Here is a 20,329-nt window from a genome sequence, read left to right as displayed (position 1 = left end):
AAAAAAACCCCATAAAAACCTATTGTTTAAAAAAAATATCACTTGAGAAACAATAATAAGCTAGCTTACTTGGAGATCGGCACTTGAAATATACAATCAAGTATAATGTCTATGTTAAAAGTGCATGTGTATTTGAAGAAGACTCCAGAAAAGCTTTAAAATACTGCAATTCTACTATTTTTGATAACGGCCAATAAAAATTTATCTTTAGTTTCGATGTTTTAGGATGATAAGTAATTCTTTTTAAAAAGGAAGAGTGCCATGAAATATAGGGCTATATTTTATTAAATTTTGGATTTTCGTACCACAATATCTAAGGACAGTCAGATATAAGTAATTATTTTTGTTCTGTCCATATGAAGCATCCGGCAATTTTTACTGCTTGCACAAGCATTGCACCTTGCACTTCTTTATTTTCTATGCAATGACAACCTTTTACACGTAGATTGCTTAAAACGTTACTCTTATCCGATTGCATTAAAAATAAACATTGATACAGCTACATACATAATGATTTAAATCGCCTTTTTCTTTACAAATGCGAGAGAATATTCACCAGCAGTCTAATTCGCCTACTAAAAATAAAGCTATTTCGGAAATCTTCAAAACGGTGCTATATCTATATTTACTGTATGTAGCGTAATGCTTTCGTAATACATTAACAGAGCTGACCAATAGCATTACATTCCGAATATTCCTTTAAAAGGAATACTTGTTCATCCCTAACAAATATCAAAACAAGCTTAGAATTCAAGAATTTAAAAATCAAACAAAATAAGAAATTCCCTGTAAACCCTATAGCATGGCCATTGGAATACGCCAAAACTACTACATTGTCATGTTTTCAAGATTCCACTCTTCTGAAACAATCCCATTTAGTGTTCGTCAGTTTTCCTGTTCAATAATGAAAATCATTCTTGTTTCTTTTCTCTATTAAGTATATTTCACTTAACATGCAGCTATAATTGCACATTGTACTTAAAAATAGTAAGAACCAGAACCTTGTAAAGATTAATCATAATATCAAGACATAGGTAATCGACGCATCGTCATCATGATACCACCATTATCAAAATCTATGAATATCACAGTTAATGTTATATGTAACAATTTCTAGCCTTGATTTGGTTTTACCAATATCGTATCATGTTATATGATACAATAATGTATCATGCCAAATACAATATCAATTTGTACTTATAACATATAAATCTAAATCACAACATACAATAATATTGTATCATATAATGAAAACAGATTCTGGTTTATATATCATATGATACAATACCGGATTGTATTTTATCAAAAGTTACAACCATCCATGTTCACAAATTAAAACTCAACTAAAGTGAACGAAGGAAGCTGACAGAAAAAATCATCCGCAAACATGTCTCTTCACTCTTTATTGAATATATGAACTCATTTCTGACAGCGTGACATTACTTCCGGTGACAACAGCAACAACTCGCTTTCCCGCTACATCCGGGATCTTATTATTTAAAATGGCCGCCAAAGCAGCACAGCCAGAGGGTTCGGCCACTAACCCAATATCAAAGAGTCTTGACATACACTTTAAGATTTCGTTATCGGACACCAAAATGACATCTTCTACATATCTTCGACAGCACTGATAAGTTAATTTTCCTAAAAAAAAAAACAAAGAAAGGAAATAATTTACATACAGATTTAATCAATTTTTTCAGCTAAACATAATTTTTTATATATAAAACAACCAAGCACGTAGCATTGTATCGTTTTTAAATGTGTAAACAGTTGCATCCAAAAAATCTTGACAATTAAAAAAAAAAGGTAGTTTTCAAAAACATGAAAACCTTAATGGGGAAGGGGAAAGGGGGTGGGGGTGAAGTACTCTTTTACCTTTAACTTTTGTGTTAAATTCCTTATTTTTACTTCCATCTATTGCATGTCCACAAAAAGATGGGGGGACTCCATGATAATTCAATATCATATGTCATATTAAGAAAATTATATGCTACGAGAAAAAGTGTGTGGGGATGGGGGTGGGGAGGTGACCACCCCCACTCCCCCATAGCTAAGTGCCTGCCAACAACATCAGATGTGTGTTTATTCTTAATGAATATTGTTTTGATTATTACCTGCATATGGAGGTGATAGCCCTGTAGCTACTGAATTAACGGCCATTGTAACAGGTTCCCCTTTCTGAAAACTTTCATACATTGTCCGGGCTACAAAGATATACTGTGTTTATAGAAACGATGTTTCACTTTCATATAATGAATAAGGTCAAGTAATAAACAGTCATAGATACTTTCGCCTTAGATATTCAGATTATAAGACAGGCCATGTACATGTTTTCCATTTATAAAACTCATTAATATAAGATAATAAGGGTCATCTATACACATGTAATTATGAATATTTATGAAATGGAGATTTAAGTATAAATATCCTCTAATAGGAAAGACAACTCTCACATGGATACATTGCAACCTTGAGAAATTGTTATGAAAACCGATCTTCGCAATGTTTTAACACGGTACCTGATACATGCACTATTTCTCTGACTTACATCCCTCAGGTTCTACTGCATAAATTCTACAGTCCCTCAACCCGGACAATTTAATGGCCGCGGCTATTCCCGAAACTAGTCCCCCGCCGCCACAGCAGACGACAACAACGTCAGGTCTGACGTCATCTTCCAAAATTTCCATAGCAACACTAGACAAAGAAATGTCTGATAAATCATTGGAATTTGGAAAGTATCGTTAACGGAACTTTCTTTGATATTGAAATTATAGTGTAATTTTGAAATTAATATATAAAATCATGATATTTCAAACGTTAAATCATGACACAAACTTGTAAATGCATAATTATAATACTGATATTAAATTAGACATGTGAAAACAGAAACTCATGCAATGAAAACAGAAACCAAAATGAACGGTTACTTGTAAACAAAATCAAGCAACAACAATACAAGACGCGACAAAAGCATATTTGATATTTGAGGATTACCTTTTCATTTTTCTAGAGAGACTGTGCTAAAAAAAATTAGTTAGGGCAAAGACAAACTGGGTGAATGAGGTTCAAGGAGGGGACTAAATAAGAAACTTTAGAAGTTCAGAGTTTCATTTTGGTCAGTAAAGCTAGGTTTTATCTGTTGTGATTAAATCACAGGGCTATAAAAATCTTAGTTAAGGAACTCTTGCTGCATGTTCGAGGGTAAAACTCCATGTAGTATCAAAATGTTCCTAGCCTCATCTTAATTGATAGCAGAACCACAATTAACCTTTATGTAACAGTAACACTATCCCTTCTTCTATTGCTAGGAATAATTCAAGATTCCTAGGCACCTGATTTTAAATCAAAAGTACGTGACCTGAAACAATTCCAAATGGACAAAAAAAGAAGCCCTAACTATCAGGATAAATAATCTACAAAAGAAAGACATGGTACCAAAGGAAATCTATTATTATAACGTGTTTTAAAACTTAATTGTCAAGAACTCTTCTTTCTAATGCTTCAGAAATTCGGAGGAACTGGCAAATACTGTAGCCATTCCTAAGCAAAGGCATTTAAAACTTTAACAACTGATAAACAAGTATGTAAAAGCATATATATATATCAATATTATTTTAGATGACACCATTGAGAATATCTATAAGGTATAACTGCATGTTCATCCCATGGCGTTTAACTTAGATATCGTTATATCAGGGATGACAAAGCTCTCGGCAAAATGGGTCTAACTCGTAAGAAAGGTGGCATATAAGGAGTAAAATCAAAAATTAGTTGACACTTTCAAGACACTTTTAACTCTGAAGAACTCTGATAATTTCTTTCACTTGCAAATTGGTCTGTGAGGACACCTATGTTCATTGCTTTGGATTTGCACCCAAAGGTTATTGCGAACAGTGTGTTAACACATTCCATTCTTCCCTCAGGAAAATCAAGTATATACTAGCATATGCTGGTAAGGTAGGTAATATCTCCTTGTTTTTTTATTAGTATTTATGAAGATGTGGTATTAATAGACAGTGTTGCAAAAGGACAATCAATATAGGCTAAAACTAAGTTTTAGACAATAAAAAGAAGAACATAATCGCCTCATTATGACAAAACTGGTCCCTTTGCTCGGGTTTCCAAGACCAAGAGCAACAACTGGCTTTGAATTGCTTGAAATTCGTTATCTGCCTTTCTTAAAACAAAGAGACGTTGTGCAACCGATCCCGAACACATCCGATGTTAAGTACAATTAGTGAAATTTTGAAAACTATAATGAAGTTTGAAATACATGCAAAGGGCGTAGACTCCATCATCTAGAATTGCAATTACTAAAAGTAAGAATCCACAACTTTAATTAATCCTACGGAATCAAAAAATATACATTAAACAAACGCAAAAATACATGTATACAAGTATTTTGTTGTTTCCATTACATTGATGAGGCTATGAACTTAAACGAATGGGCAGCAAAACGAGGGTTTACCCCAAAGATAGGAATACGGGACTCCTAATTTGCTATTATTATTGTAACTGACTACACATTCATGATGATATTAATTTTTAACCTAATTTTACGACATCATTTTTACTACGTGGTTCAAATGTTGTTGTTTTTTTCTAAATCGAATCTGTAAAACGTGAGCACGTCTGCGTGACACAAAAACAAACCAAGAGCAGTATTTAATTTATCTCTATTGAAAATTAAAATATGAAATAAAAACCTGCCACAGCTGCCGTTAGCTTCATGATGCCAAAAATATATATATATATAATTTCCAATAACTGACTTTGTATTTTAGAAACCACTATGAATCTATATTCAATTATTCAATTTGCGTTATACTGATATTAAGTATCAAATTCATATGTTCTTGAAAATGACAAGTACACGATAAGTAATCCTTTAAATGCATATAAATGTGTTTATAAGCAAGCTTCGGGGTGATTCCTATGTAAAACTTCAATATTTTTGCTTGGGGTTGCTCTCTGTTACCTGCCGCAGCCTGTTATGTACGACGCGTCGTCAATTGGATCAAGGACAGGGAAGTTATGAGCGTCATACTGAGAAAAGGCTGCCTGAATTTCATGGCTCGGATAAATGGCCACCTCACAACCATAGCTCTATAGGTTAACAGAAAATACGGAAGTTAAGCTTATTGTTTCTTAAATACATTATTGCGCTGACTTTGTTTCATCGAACCTCTGGTTTTGGACGGGATTGTCGCGGGATTTTTTTTAAACGGATGCTGTATCGTTTGTCTTGTGCAACAAATGCTACATGTAACAATGTTAGTAACCAAGTTAATTTTGAGTTAGCTTGTTAAAAACACTTGCCCTATTCTACCAAACGTTTGTACTGATACATACATAGCTAGGTATAAAAACTAATACATACTAAAATTGGGCAAAGAATTACTGTAGAATATGCTCCACTTATAGTTCGTCATTTTGACTCTTTTCAACCAAAAATATGTTTTGGCATAGAAGGGAAAATTAGCTTTAAAACCCATGCAGTTATTTTTCTCTCGTCCCTGAAACGAACAAAAGTATAACTTTCTACAGTAATTCTTCTTGCAATTCACAGCAGTTCACAATAGGGTTAAAGGTTCAGTAAGGTGAAAGGTTAGAGTTCAAGAGTCGAGCTCCGTGGATACCTTCCGTAACCAGCAATCAATCTAGCATCATCAAAGGAGTGGTAATATATAAAGTTCTCTTTCTGGACATATCTGTTTACTTCACTAGTTAATTCAGAGGTGGGGCACTGCTCCACAGAAACCCCTAAACTCTAAAAGGAGAAATGGCATACTTTTCAAGCACATTAAGAAAAACGTCCACATTAAGAGACCAAAATTCGATGAGAACGAAACGTGTTTCAAGCATATAAGTTGAACAAAACCGATAAAAAGGAGTTTTCCACTTCAACTTCACGTCTGAAACTACATGTAAACATCGGTGATGATTATAGAACAAAATTTGCAAAATAAAAATGCGTCGCAAATGCTCGATAATGTTAATTATTTTATAGTACATGTAAGAAGTTTTCAATATATTTTCTTATTTACATAAAAATATACAAGATTTCGTGATTTTATTTTACAGTACATTTACTTTTGGCGTTTTAAAATTGGTCAGTGCTTATTGAGGGTAAAAAAAAAACAAGATAAAATTTATTTGGCAATTCGCCCCCCCCCCCCCCCCCCCAAAAAAAAAGAAAGAAAAAAAAGCCGTCTTACGATGCTAATTCTATACAATAATAAGATTTATAATGATAAAAAAAAAATCAAAAGAAAATGTTTTGAAAGACTTGTCGCATCTTCATGGCCTGTTTTGTCAATTAAATGATTTAGACCAACTGCTACGGGTGTTGTTTTTTTTTAAATATATTTTTCAAAACATGTAGCACATTAACTATAAAAGGCACATATAAATGAAAGGAGAATGCCTCAACAATTTTAAAACTAAATCAGATATCGAAATTTGATGACCGTTGACGGGGGAACTGAGATTTCTTCAATAACATTAGATTTTTATCACAGATACACACTCGCAATAGCACACTTATTGTCATGCAAATAAACACGAAATACGGATCGTATCCATGCATGCATTTATAAACGACTGCCCTGTATATAACTAGTTTATCATATCTACATGTATAGCATATTTTTGTTTTATACTAAGTCCAACTGATTAATTGTGGCTTCAGGTTTCACATGCATTTCATATGCACGGGCACTTGTTTCTGTGACACAGTTTACCCCAGAGTATTATAATAAATAACACCGTTATCATTATAAATTGGGACAGACTTCAGTCTGACTAAAGCCAGTCCCTATTATTACACTTTGTATAACAAAGTGAAAAAGTAGGAGCACGCTATAGTCAGACTAGGGCAGACTTTAAGCAGTAACAAGTGCGTGTGTATAAATGCGACGCATTACAAAAGGGGCAGCTATGGGTGCATGGACAACTAGTATCCCTTACAATTCCCTTACAAACTAAATTAACTAAAAGTAAAATTGCATTTCATAATTTTACTTAATTAAACTCACAATAATATGGAGTTACAGCAATGTAGCCTTCTCCAGTTTTTTTTTTTTTTTGTTTTTTTTTTTTGTTTTGTTTGTTTGTTGTTGTTTTTTGGCGAGGGTGGGGAAAGAGAGAGAGAGAGAGAGAGAGAGAGAGAGAGAGAGAGAGAGAGAGAGAGAGAGAATGCCAGATATTAAAAAAATCGGAGAGAGCTATGATATTGCAGCTAACAGAAATGCGATTCAGTTTTGTGTTTAATAAGTCACCTTTTATAGTTACATGTATGATCGTATTCAACAGAGAAACCTTTAACTATAACGAAAAGTTACCTATTTCACTTTTTTTATCAATAACGAACACGAATGTGAAGATAACAAACGTGATAACATGAGTACGGGTTGAAAGGTCAAGTGTACCTTTGCTATTTATATAATTATAAAACCAAACAGAAAGTAGATTGGGAAGATTATTAATAATTCCCAATAAATAAACTTCTCAGTTTGTGCAATCAAGCTATTATCTAATTTTGGACAGTAAATAAATCTGTAATGAATTCTTACTACCTTCATGTGCATCTACATATAGTGGAAATGTTTCCTACAATATGGCTTAATGACGCTTTTGGCAATGTGACTGCAGTTGATGTTAAAATTTGTTTTCAATTTTTGAGTTGCTGAAGTGGAAAACTCCTTTCAAATAGTTGATCATTAACGGAAGATATCATGCTTATCATCATTCACTCGGAAGTAAAGCAACCATCTCAGACCAGAGGTATTAAAAAATGAATTTATAGTAGAATTTGAAGAATTTAACCTTAAATCATTTAACAATTTTCTCCTTGTGAAGCATAAATATTTCCACAAAACACTATGCTAACTTCTTTTTTTCATAATTCTAATAGATTAATAATTTCGACAAACATGCAGGATAAAACAACATATCGGCGTTATCACTGTAATAATTATAACATCATACCTTTATTAAGGCTACCCTGCTTGATGGCGCCGTTAAGGGCATCAAGCAAAGACCAGACAGATTAAGTTTGTCCAATGTGTATGCAAATGCCTTCCCATAGTTCCCTGCTGACATAGTTATCAGCTTCCTTTTGCCACTTTTCACCTCTTGGGGAAGATTTGCCATCTGGTTTGCAACTCCACGTATTTTGAAAGAACCTATAGATCGAAAAAAAATCAGATTATAGTATATTATACATCTCCAAGACGCATACAGTGTAACCCCCAAGGACCCCCCCCCCCCCCACAACCGATAAAAAAGATCATAAACCGAGCACGTTTATAAATAAAAGCTAATATTATACATAAATCAATCTCAATTTTCTAACCTGTGGTTTGTAGACTTTCAAGCTTCAGGTGTAGATTTATGCTTGGGTCCAGTTCTGGGAAATATGACGTCATATTTTTCAAAAGGGGCGTTTTACGAACGTTGAGCGGTGATTTCATGACTACTTCTCTTGCTTTTTCAATGTCCTCAAGGGTCACTACATCATCATCTGACGTCATTTTCGAAGCTGTTTGTATTACCTGTTAAAAAAAAATGATAAATACGTATATCAAACAAAATTAATGATGGTTTTACATACTTAAGTACATGTAACAGTAAAGAAAAGCCTGTCCGCTCCCTTAGACGTAAGTTATTTGTACTGAAAACAAGTATAACAAAATCTTTGAAAAATAAAGAATTGCATGTGCGTGCATTAATTTTGGTCATTATATTTTAAAAACAAAATTCATAGTACTGTTGTCTTAAATCGACATGCAACAGCTAATAGTTTAAATTCAATTAAAAAAAAAAAAGACTCTGACAAGTTATGATCTTTATAATACCGTGGTCCGTGGATTCTGTCTGAATTCAGTCTGATCGATGTGCCTTAAATTCTGAACATTTATTCATGCAATTATGTACAGTTGATATAAAAAAAATCACACACTTTTCATGACCATTGAGTTTTAAATAGCCTTATACTTGTTTTAAAATTGTGATCAAATGCACGTGCTTGGTTATTTTTAGCACAGAGAATGTGTTCGATTTCGTGATCATTGCATAAATAATGATTTCTTAATTTAAAATAAAATCTATAAATTTTATATTGAAATACACTCTATTCAGTTCTGCAAACCATGTAAGGCCAAAGTTTACAGAAATAAACCCTTGTTGGTTTCGTCAGGGACGTATATACGTCCCTGGTTTCGTATAGTTATAATCACATTGGAAATTATCATTCAAGAGATACATAGGCCCACAAGAAAATACTTTGTCCATGTACACCCAGTTTAACTTGAAAAACTTTAACTTTAGTTTCAGTGATTTTTTGTCATGACGGTTGCAACAGTTTTCTTATTCATCATGCATATGTACATGTACCCGTAATGTACGTGTACATACATGTAATTCTTTATCTACATGTATATGGAGGCATGGGGAGAAGGGAAGGGGGGGGGGGTATACACGTACCTTCTAAATTTTACCATGAAGGATAGTAATCATGATATATTTTGATATTAATTGTTATGACATTTGGCACGATCGGTCCTCAAATCAATCTGCTTCAGATGAGATAACAAAGATTACAGAGGTCATTAACCTCAGAAAAAAAAACCAGGTCATATTTTTAAAATCGTTTTAAAGTATACCTGATCTCTGTGTTACTTAACGTTTCCGGCTACATGTATCTTGGTTTCCCCCATGTCTTTATTTGAAGTGGAACATAATTATATATAGATTAATGAGCATTAAAATATAAGGTATATCAATATCTTATACTTACCAATTTTTATCACGGGTCAAGAAGAGAAAATAGTCAACCTCAACTCAGAGGACAACGGTCTTTGGGAAAAGTCCTTGCAAAATCAGGATCACACCAGAATATAACCGTCACGCACTGCGTCCTAAAACATGATCCTGTTTATTTGGTGCAACGTGTTTGTTTACATACAATATTTACAAGGGAAGTCACTCTTTCTACATTAAGCGACATTTAACATCGGGTTCGATATTCAATATGTAAATCATAACAATACGCAATCTTGAATGAATTCGCCTGTGGTGGGGATCATACTTCATTTTTAGCGTCATCATGTCAGAAGTTCGAAGCGAAACAAAATTGATCAAGTCTAAGGATGATAAAAGTATATTTTGCAAGCATTGGTTTTCAGATGAAAAACCCAGGTATGTAACACTATACTGTTTGAGATCTTCTGTTTACAATCACAGTAGACAGTACGATAAAATGATTTTCGTACGTCCTGTAATTCTCATTATATAAAAAAAACATGGACGTTTACTTAAAGGATTCCCTTTTATAGTTCTAAAATGAAGTTCAATTAATATGATCTAGCAATAATCATCATAGGCGTCGGAACCTAATTCTTTTTTTTTAAAGTAAAGGTCCCTCCCCCCCCCCCCCCCCCCCCCCACGGATTAGGATTTCCATGATTTTTGGTATTACTTATTTCTCAATATTTCTGAGGATTAGTCTAGCCCCCCCCCCCCCCCCCACTTCCAATTTGCTTCCGACGCCAGTGAATTCATGATAAGTTATGTGCATTTATGATCGCAGATGTAAAAGAGTAAGATTCCTTTTTTTTTTTCTTTACAGAGCCTTGATATTTTTGTGCCACGGCTTGGGAGAGCATTGTCTTTGGTATGATGATATAGCAGAGGCACTTGTCAAGACTGGATTTTATGTCTTTGCACATGATCATGGTGATTATACCTTTTTTTCTGTCATGGATATCATAAATCATAATTTTGAAATTTAATAGTAGAGTTCAATGCATATCCAGAAAATTATACCCCAGACAGCACATTTATCGTAATTGTATTGGCACAAGACTACAAGTTTCCAGGTGGAGTTAAATTCTCCTGGGTAAGAGCTTGATCTCCATATACCATGTAATTCATGATTACATGGATAAGCAGAACTGATAGAAAGTGATAAAATAGGAGAGAGAATATGAGAGAGAGAGAGAGAGAGAGACTACATGAACATGTACTTCCTACAAAATGTACAAAGGAAGGAACTATTTTTAATTTATTAGTCTTCATTCAATTACCAAATATTGGGCGGATACTTTTGCAGTTGGGCACGGTCAGAGTGAAGGCACCCACAACCACGTGGACGATTTCTCTGAGTACACCTCGGTCATCTACCAGCACTGTAATGAGGTCAAGGACAAACACCAAGGACTTCACCTCTTTATATTTGGACATTCTATGGTACATTTACAAGTTTTAATTTAATAGGTTTATTTAAACATGTTTAATAAGACGTAATTATAATTTTAAATTTATGAACTTTCAAAGTCAAGATAATGGAATAAAACTAATAATAGACAGCAATTTTCATGTCATTTTAGATGTTTGATCAATTTTATACTTTAACACTTAACCTCTTTCCCAACCAACCCCCCCCCCCCCCCCCAAAAAAAAATAAAAAAAAAAAATAAAAAGGAGAGGGGGCAGTAAAAACAAAATGACAAAAATGTGTATCTGTGTAAACTAATATATTATAATGATAGATTATGAATATATACTTCTTTATAATCATTTAGACATCTACTGTAACACCAGAATTAGAAAGACTTTGCTTGAAAATTAATTCATCTAAAAAAAAAAAAACCTAGTGAATACTGTGTTTGTGATGCTTTTTTTTTTATCAAGGGTGGAGCCATTACTTTACTGACCGCCACTGGACAGCCTGACTTCTTTGATGGAGTGATAACCTCATCGCCAGCCATACATGCAACCCCAGGGCCATTGGTCTCAATTAAAGTAAGTTATCAGGGCATTCAAGAGTAATCAAACACTTAACTCAGGTACCTTAAACTCCATGAAAAAACTTCCTGTCAATAGAGTATTCAATATAGTGGGATTGAAGTCCATGGGATTAAGATAATACTTTAAAAATTATTGGTTTGGATATTGGACTCCCAAATATTCAACATATCTATGGTTTTCAAGATATTGGTGCTCAGAACAGAGAAGTTCAGCTGTATTTTTCAATGGCTTTTAAGCAGAAATGGATCAACACTTTGAAATAAATAATTGAAATTGATAGAGTGTATCACCCTCAAAAAGTGCATAAAATCATCCCAAACATGCACATGATGCAAACTTTTCATTTTGCAGTAGCATAAAAAATTATATATTTATATTGATGTCTTGAGTTTGGAGAGGTATATTTTGATGGAACCTTAATAATAACTCAATATACTTGGGATTTGATGATCTGACTAAAAACCATTTATATTCTCTTAATTTTCAGATATTTGTTGGAAAAATTTTGGCACGTTTCTTTCCATTGCTCAAAATAAGCGGCATAGCATCCTGGATGATTTCACGAGACAAAGAGCAGGTAGCGTAATCAATTCACCCCCACATCTAACTGTTGTAGAACTAAGATTGTAAACAAACTTTGACTGTGGTCTCCTCAATATTCATGATCATCCTTTTCTTAATGAAGAGTGCTGGGTGGCCAACAATCTGCAGTAAAGTTTTAACATAATTGGCCATAAACTATTATTTAGTAAAATTGGTTTAAAATTTAAACCTTTTTACGCAGAACTCTCTATGTAAGGGAGTTACATATACATGTAGCTAAGAAATGGCCATGACCTCCCAGTCCTGTTGATATTTAAAAATCATCATGATGGTTTAAAGGAGGTATAAATGTAGGCACTGGTCGTAACAATATCATTTGTTGTCTTAGTCAGATCTTTCTTCAAATAGCATATGATCATGAAAATCGGCTCAAGTTTGTTTAAAAATTACTGTTAAACATTTACTGATACGACGTCAGAAAGATGAAAAAATTACGCAAACCAGTACACCCCAAGTCATTCCATATATAAAGTTGACGTCACAAATAAGAAGAGATTGGTTTAATATACAGATCGTAATATATATACTAGTATTTGTTTTAGAATATGAACTAAAGCAATAACTTTGATGTATAATGTGTATGTAAACTATGTACTCATTTGGAAACATTGCCAGTGATGAACTGAATATTTCCACTGGCATAATTACCTTCTTTCAGAAAAAAAAAATAAAAAGGGAAAATTACATATAAATGTTACACTTTTCTATCAGTGCTATTGTTTGTTTTTTGATAGCGAATGGCTTGTACAAATGCAGTGTTTGTTCTAGTCATTAACTTTAGAATTCTCATGTTTTTTACTAACCATGCATTGTAGTTCTGTTTATAGTTTTGCAGTCAATGCTTGCATGCCATTGATTCAGTCGACAGTGCTGTTTTACTAACAATATTTTTTGTAGGGACAATATTTTTTGTAGGGACAGAATAAGATTATCTCTTCAACCACCTCAAATACATGTGTTTCGACCATGGGTATAACATTATGCATTCTTTAATCCCTTTTCCCCATATTTTGTGATGCACTCTTTTTTACACTTTTGGAATGTTGGATGGATCAAATCACTGTTACAGTAGCTAAGATGGGTGGTCAATAAATTGAATATACTTGTCTGATCTAAGTAGGAAGTTTAACTTATGATTGCTGCAAATGAAACAAATAAACTCAGCTAATATGCACCTCTATGTGATATGATATTTCATACATGTAGTTTGGTGTACACAGGGTCTAGCTATTACATTACTTATTCAGGTCAGTGTTTTTTTTTCTTCTACTTTCTTTCGGCTTTTTTTTGTTCACTTGGCATACATGCAATTTGCACAATGCACCTCACCTACAGTATGTGATATAAGGTTTTTCACACACACCCCCACTCCCTTTCCCAGCACATGAAGTCTATAGGAGTCATTGTATTTGAGGTATATCTGTATGTCCATATATATAGGAAGACTCTGGTTTGCCAAATGAATTAGGTCCAAAATAATGAGAAATCACAAACATTTGTTCACTCTTTTTTTAGGCAAATATGATCCTTGACTCCTTGTAAAAGGTTGTTGCTGAAAGGTGTGGTAGGCAAAAATGTATTGGCAATGTATTTTGTGATGTTGCAACCTTTGTACGTGCATATACTATTAAGTTGACTATTTAAATAATAATGTATATATACAATGTATTATACCACTGTGTAAATTAATACCATATGTAAGCTACAAGAAAATAATTATTTTGAAGATGTGTTCAGTTTCTGTAAAAGAAAAGTAACTTTTAGCACATTGTTCTTTTATATGAATATGTCCAAGTGACCTTGACCTTTGAACTTAAACATAATAAATATACAAGGTTCTTTCTCCTGTCATATCTAGCAGCATGTCATCTGTTTTATCACAACTATGATCATTCCAACTACTTGTAAATCTTGATGACTTTGACCTCTTACCGTTATAATAAACAAGGTGTTTCCTCTTGTGTTTTCTTTATAAACTTTTTTTCATCCTGTCTTAAATATCATAAAAAAAATTGGGACCCATGATAAGCGGATGACTGTGAAGATGGTCAGATGAACTATATAATAATAATTTACCAAAATACATGTATGTCAATCAAAAATTGAACATTTATATAAAAACCTGCTGAATAAAAGAATGTCCATTTCATAAAATGTATGTCAATCAAAAATTGGACATTTATATAAAAACATGTTGAATAAAAAAATGTCCATTTCATAAAATGAATGTTTTCTCTACATGGGATATTTTTTCCCTTAGGTCAGCTTTACATAAAGATTGCTATCTCTGTTCTCATCTGGGCCAAAGCACATTTACATTTTCTATCTGTATCCAATATCATTGCTCCTTTCTTGTATTTTACTGACAGCCAAATTTCATTCCAGTGTTTGAATATTTTGTTATAAAGCATTTAGGTTTGAATTTTATAAGATCATAGTCAGAGTATTAATGAGAATTGTACAGTGATGGAAAAATATGCATGCAATATATTTTCTGTTTTTATGCAATGTACGCATGTAATATATATTCTGTTTTCATATTAATCTTTAACACAGGTCAAGAGATATGAAGAGGACCCTATGGTGCATCCGTATGTCAGAGTGAAGTAGGTTATTAAACAACAAAGTGAATATGAATACAACCTATTGATTTATATAAGATATACATGATATATATTAATTAATTTAAAACAACAAAAAAATAAAACCTATTCTTCTACATAAAGTGAATATCCAATCTTAATTGTGTAAACAATTAAGACATGTACTTTATGGTTCATGTTTGAAATCTTTTTTTTTTTTCTGAATTATCATTTTTAATACAAGTAAGCCAAGCCAGAAAGATGAGACATTTTGGTGATTCTCATGCATGCAATGTCAGCTTTACTGCAGTTATTGCTTTGTTTGATTTTGAATTGCTTAATACACTGTAAGCAACAACATTGTTTGCAAATAATGCTTCTAATACTTGGAAAACAACAATTCTGATCAAAGTATTGTACTATCGCAGTGTCTGGTGTTTTGTAAACATTCTAGTGTAAGTTTTAGATTAAAACACAGGCACTTGTTTCTGCAATATAAGATTTCTCCAATACATAATGATGAAATAACCCTATCATTAGAATGTTGGGGTAAACTTTTATTAAAGGAAACTTTTTCTGTAGGTTTGAACAACTGTTTACGAGTGCAACTTTTTTTTATGGGGAGAAAATACTTTAAACTTTTAGGTGGGGATCGGCTTGGATCGAGTGCGTGAAGAAAATAGAGGAGCGAATGGAGTCCATCGAGTTTCCATTCTTGGCGCTCCACGGAGATGCTGATGCCATTTGTGACGTCCAGGGATCCCAAATGTTGTACGACAAGGCCAAGAGTGAGGACAAAGAAATCAAGGTACAAACGTTGTGTACTGGAAATACCAATACACATTGTAAAAGAATCTAATCTTTTATCAAAGACTCCAAATGATAATCAAGCATAAAATAAGAAATGAATGTGTTGGTTTAAATACATAGAAAGAGGTACTGGTTTGTGTTGAAATTCAATGTTAACACACTTCATTACATAGGGTTACAATTTATATAATATTTTTTATTTGGATACTTGATTTGCCTTGAGCAATGCAGAAAAGCTTAAGACATTAGTTAAATTAACCATGTTTTTAATATTAATAATTTACATGTAGTGATGACACTGTACATTGCATTCATAAAAGTCTCTGAATGGATGTTTCTGGCCCTGAATAACTAAATATTCTAATGGAAGCAACTTCTGTTTCACATTGAAAATGTCATCATTACAACTGCACTATGAATATATTAATAATCGTTCTTTCTTTTTCTCATTGGCTTTATTTCTTAAGTGTTAAGAGATCATATATCATTTGATTTTATCCCTATGCCATGATTTTCAATCAATCCCAGTTCACAGCAGGACATTTAAAGGATGTAAATGCTTTCTGTCAGTTAAGTTGACTGCATCGTCTGTCAAGGTGGAAAATTCCATCGGGTGTGTGGCTTTGAATTGCTCAGAAATATTCATTGATGTCACATACAGCCGCTTCTTCTTAAGTTGCACATGTTGCATTGTTTCAAGAACAGTGCACTCGAGAGTTGAGTTTAAAATTATGCACACTTGTTGGAAAGCAGGATGGAGTGTTAAAAACGTTGTTCAGGCGTCATGATGGATGAATACAGTTGTGGACAGATCTTCTAAACTTCTCATTATGGCATTCTGAGAGGGAATTTTGTACCTACAAGGATACATCCAATTTCAATTTTTCTTTAAAAATTGGTTCAGATTTTGACAATTGAATTTATTCAAAATAAAATTAATCCTTTCAATTAAACTGGTCAAATTCAACATGATAAACATTTTTATTTTTACACATGTAATTGTTGGAGAAAAAAACACTCAGAACAGTTAATGATAAACTTCAGAAAAGTAACATGAGTAATTCATATTGTTTCTAACCTTGGATTCAACAACTCCACAAATGTCTGAAACAATTCATCTTCCACCACACTGGGAGAAATTGTTCTACTAGCGATTAATTTACACAGTGTATTGTCAATTAGTTCCTGCTTGTCTTGTGATAGCCTTCCATTTGTTGAAGTCTCTCTGTTTTTAAATTTTCTAGACTCTTGTGACTTTGCTGTTGTTTGAGCACCCGGTACGGATCCTGTGCTGAACATTTCACTATGCACTTTCTTTATGTGGCCCATTAAGTGGGATGTATTGCCTGAAATTATTTGAATTGTTACAGTTACATGTATCTTCTCACTGAATTTATTGCATTTATCCATTTTCTTGTATTTATCAGATACATTCAATTAATTTTAGTTATATTGCTTAAATACAAGAAAATAGCTGTAAGTAGATAAAGCTTTGTCAATTTTTCAAGCTAGTTAAGCTATACTGGCATGCGACCAGTTCTCGCCGAGTGCCATTTCTCGCCAGTACATTGTGACGTCATTTTAGCAACACATAAAATTACATACGAAAAATAACGTCACAATGTACTGGCGAGAAATGGTACTCGGCGAGAACTGGTCGCCCGCCAGTATGTATGTAGCTAAATTGAGTGATTGTACTGGACCTGTATGAGTATATGTGAATAGATAAATTGAGAAATAGTATTTCAAGCCAACTGCCCCAATCTTTTTTCAGTGCAAGTGTTCAAATATTGTGTAAACTGTTTTGAAGAAATCAATCAATATTTGTTGTAAAATGCAAAAACAGCAACACTAAAATGTTTTAAAGAAATTTTGTTGGTAAGTACCAATTCAATAATAGTACGTAGCAGTTACTGTAATTGGTTAGAAAAATGATATAAAATGTAGCTTTTCTATAGCTTTATTTAGAAAAAAATCAGGAATTTATTTTGATACCTATTTATTCATATTGATCTACCAACCTTTGTTTATATACTTTTTTAGACAGAGTCTGCACACCGCTTTAGTCATGTCCAAATTCTCTCTCAGTGGGGGTCCTTCTTTAATTTTGTAAAAACCGTAGAAATCCCAGACCTTAGATTTTGTAATTGCTGGAAAGGGATAAATTTCCACATCTCCTCTATCAGATGATTCTGATCGTTGAATTTCGTTGTTGTTGATGCTGATGTCCTCTGTCATTCTCTCTTCTGCCATCTTGTTTGTTTGTTTTTTTTTAAATTTGATCGGGTTTGAAATTCAGAAAATATAAAAGCCAAATAAAAAACGAGGGTCTAATCCGGAATAATCTAACTATAATTAAATAGATAGTGAAAACATATCGTCAACTCAATTCATTTAACAGTATTGATAGTGTACTTCTGGTTTTATGATGGTACAGATAAATTGAAGTGAGATTTCACGTTAATTATAGAAGTCTAGCTACCATGATTTTTCTCTTTTAAGATTTACAAAGGGTTTTACCATTCGCTACTTTTGGAACCAAATGAAGACAGGCAAAGGGTACAGGATGACATACTAAACTGGCTGAAAAAGAGGATTTAGAAAGAAGTTTTGAAAGATGGGAAAAGAAAAGAAAACAGCAAAATACTAGTTGGCTGTAAAAAAATATATTAAATGAAAGGTGCTCTTAATTGTTCACAGTGATCATAATACTCAAAGTGAAGGAAAATGGCCTCTACTTTAAATTGAATCTTCAGAATCTTCAGAATGCATTTATTTAGTGAACACGTCATACATGTAGGCATAATATTTAGTATTTTTTCATTTAACTATTTGTGTATCTTATAACAACTGTCAAAACAGTTTTTAAATTTTTAAATATGATTTGAGCTAGGACATGTCCATTTTAAATAGATATTACATACAATTTAAAATCCATTTTTTTTATTTATTTATTTTTTTACATGTACATTTAATTTCAAAAAAAAAATTGAAAGATTTTTTTTCAATTTGAATCTTTTAAGGAGAATATGAGGATGTTTCTATGTGATGGTATATTATTAAACTTGGATCTGATTTTATCTGGTATTTATTTATTAATAAGATGAACAAAGAAGTCTCATTTTTTATTTTTTTATCAATGAAGTCTGTATGTAAATTGGCCCTACATACATTCTGTTTGTTGTAATCTGAAGTTAGTAGATTTTGCCAATCATGAATCGGTGCTATACATACTGGTCAAATTTACTTTCAATTATAAGATACAGGAGAAACTTACACAATTTTTTCATTATTTTAATATAATTTTCATATCGTCCCTTGATAGAAATTTCGGGCACTTATGGCCAAAAGAAAATAAATACATGATTCAGGTATATCACAAAACATGTGAAACAATCAACTGCAAAATATCATAATTTTGATTTTTTATAACTTGCTATACAGGTACATATAGTTGGACGTGATATGAATATCATGCTTTCTCTGGAATTACCATTATTCAAATCAATTTTTTATCATCGTTGTAGACACAATCTGGCAAAACCATATTGTTTAGCTTTTTTCTGATATTTTATACATGTAGATTAGCATTTCCAATTTTTTAATTTTTGTTTGTTTGTAAATTTTTCATAAAGTTAATTTTAAGAACAAGTTTCTTCTTCCTCCTCATTTGACCATTATTTATGTATATATACCTCACGAATGATTAATTAATTAGTGTAGTAATTGCACAGAGTTGGTACATGTACATGTATGCCTTGCATTATATGCTTAACAAAACATACCTCAATCTATATCAAATTATAATGTTGTATGTTGTACGATGATTCACACAAACATGAACTACAGGGACGATCAATTTTGTAACTACTCTGCTTTTATCATTTTTCATATCAAATTTTTATTGTCAGTTTACTTAAAAAAAAAATTCAGTAACTATAATTGTGTATTTAGAAAAGTGGTTTCGGTACTATTTAATTTTATATAGAACATGCTACTTTTAATTTTTGCACGATTTTTTAATTATGTAGAGGACGTACAAATAGAAAATGGAATCGAAGCCTACTTGTTTAAAACAGTTTTTTTTAATTGCTGCTGTGTTCCATGAGTTATTTTGAATATGCTGGGTTTTTTTAATCTATGCTTTAGATCAAACAATTGTATAAACTGTACAAAAAATATTGCGTGCAGTGACAACGATTTCTTCAATCCAACAAAACTAATGCTGAATTTGTGTTCATGAAACCTCTTAATTTTAAAATTATTTTATTAGCAGTGTTATATGATTATGTGGTCTATTGGTCTTATGATATATGTACATGTAGATGTTATGTTTAATGATACCGGTACTCTAAGATAATTTTATTAATACGTACATTGTAATTTTTGATTGTTTGATATTGATTTTCCGACCATGGTTATTTATTCTCTCATCTTTGCTAGCCAAGGGTTTTCAGTTTTCGGTTTACTCCGCTCCCCATAAACTGAGCAGAGTGGACCAAAAAACCATGGCTAGC

At 32.6% G+C, this 20,329-nt stretch overlaps 2 protein-coding genes across 3 annotated transcripts; one reads left to right on the top strand and one right to left on the bottom strand.

The window, feature by feature from the left end:
* Positions 1-1,386: 1,386 nt before the first annotated feature.
* On the bottom strand, positions 1,387-9,945 carry LOC105330120 (L-threonine dehydratase catabolic TdcB). Of its 2 annotated transcripts, none has more exons than XM_034449944.2 (7): positions 9,806-9,945; positions 8,363-8,561; positions 7,996-8,192; positions 5,646-5,776; positions 2,552-2,700; positions 2,118-2,207; positions 1,387-1,644 (listed from the first exon to the last, which is right to left on the bottom strand). In XM_034449944.2, the coding sequence occupies exons 2-7, from the start codon at positions 8,538-8,540 to the stop codon at positions 1,403-1,405; spliced, it is 987 nt and encodes a 328-aa protein (XP_034305835.2). In that variant the 5' UTR covers positions 8,541-8,561; positions 9,806-9,945; the 3' UTR covers positions 1,387-1,402. The 2 variants fall into 2 exon arrangements, with proteins under 2 accessions (XP_034305835.2, XP_034305838.2); XM_034449947.2 differs by lacking the exon at positions 5,646-5,776 and adding an exon at positions 4,985-5,112 and having other exon boundaries at positions 9,806-9,944.
* A 93-nt stretch (positions 9,946-10,038) lies between these two features.
* Positions 10,039-18,888, top strand: LOC105330119 (monoglyceride lipase). Its single transcript, XM_034449950.2, has 8 exons — positions 10,039-10,206; positions 10,637-10,743; positions 11,120-11,256; positions 11,701-11,811; positions 12,305-12,394; positions 14,977-15,026; positions 15,648-15,810; positions 18,315-18,888. The coding sequence occupies exons 1-8, from the start codon at positions 10,115-10,117 to the stop codon at positions 18,411-18,413; spliced, it is 849 nt and encodes a 282-aa protein (XP_034305841.2). The 5' UTR covers positions 10,039-10,114; the 3' UTR covers positions 18,414-18,888.
* Positions 18,889-20,329: the final 1,441 nt, after the last annotated feature.

Source organism: Magallana gigas, chromosome 4 (genome assembly GCF_963853765.1).
Source record: "Magallana gigas chromosome 4, xbMagGiga1.1, whole genome shotgun sequence".
In the NCBI taxonomy this organism is placed as follows: domain Eukaryota; kingdom Metazoa; phylum Mollusca; class Bivalvia; order Ostreida; family Ostreidae; genus Magallana; species Magallana gigas.
Note: the sequence above shows the minus strand (reverse complement) of the source record. Positions and strands in the feature narration are given on the sequence as shown.

Excerpts from the sequence above, each read along its gene's own strand:
- LOC105330120 (XM_034449944.2), bottom strand. The coding sequence starts at position 8,540 with ATGACGTCAGATGATGATGTAGTGACCCTTGAGGACATTGAAAAAGCA. Across the intron at positions 5,777-7,995 it reads GCAGGGTAGCCTTAATAAAG|AGTTTAGGGGTTTCTGTGGA; the intron begins GTATGATGTTAT and ends TTCTCCTTTTAG. Across the intron at positions 2,208-2,551 it reads TGCAGTAGAACCTGAGGGAT|CCCGGACAATGTATGAAAGT; the intron begins GTAAGTCAGAGA and ends ATATCTTTGTAG.
- LOC105330119 (XM_034449950.2), top strand. The coding sequence starts at position 10,115 with ATGTCAGAAGTTCGAAGCGAAACAAAATTGATCAAGTCTAAGGATGAT. Across the intron at positions 10,744-11,119 it reads TGTCTTTGCACATGATCATG|TTGGGCACGGTCAGAGTGAA; the intron begins GTGATTATACCT and ends ATACTTTTGCAG. Across the intron at positions 11,812-12,304 it reads GGCCATTGGTCTCAATTAAA|ATATTTGTTGGAAAAATTTT; the intron begins GTAAGTTATCAG and ends CTTAATTTTCAG.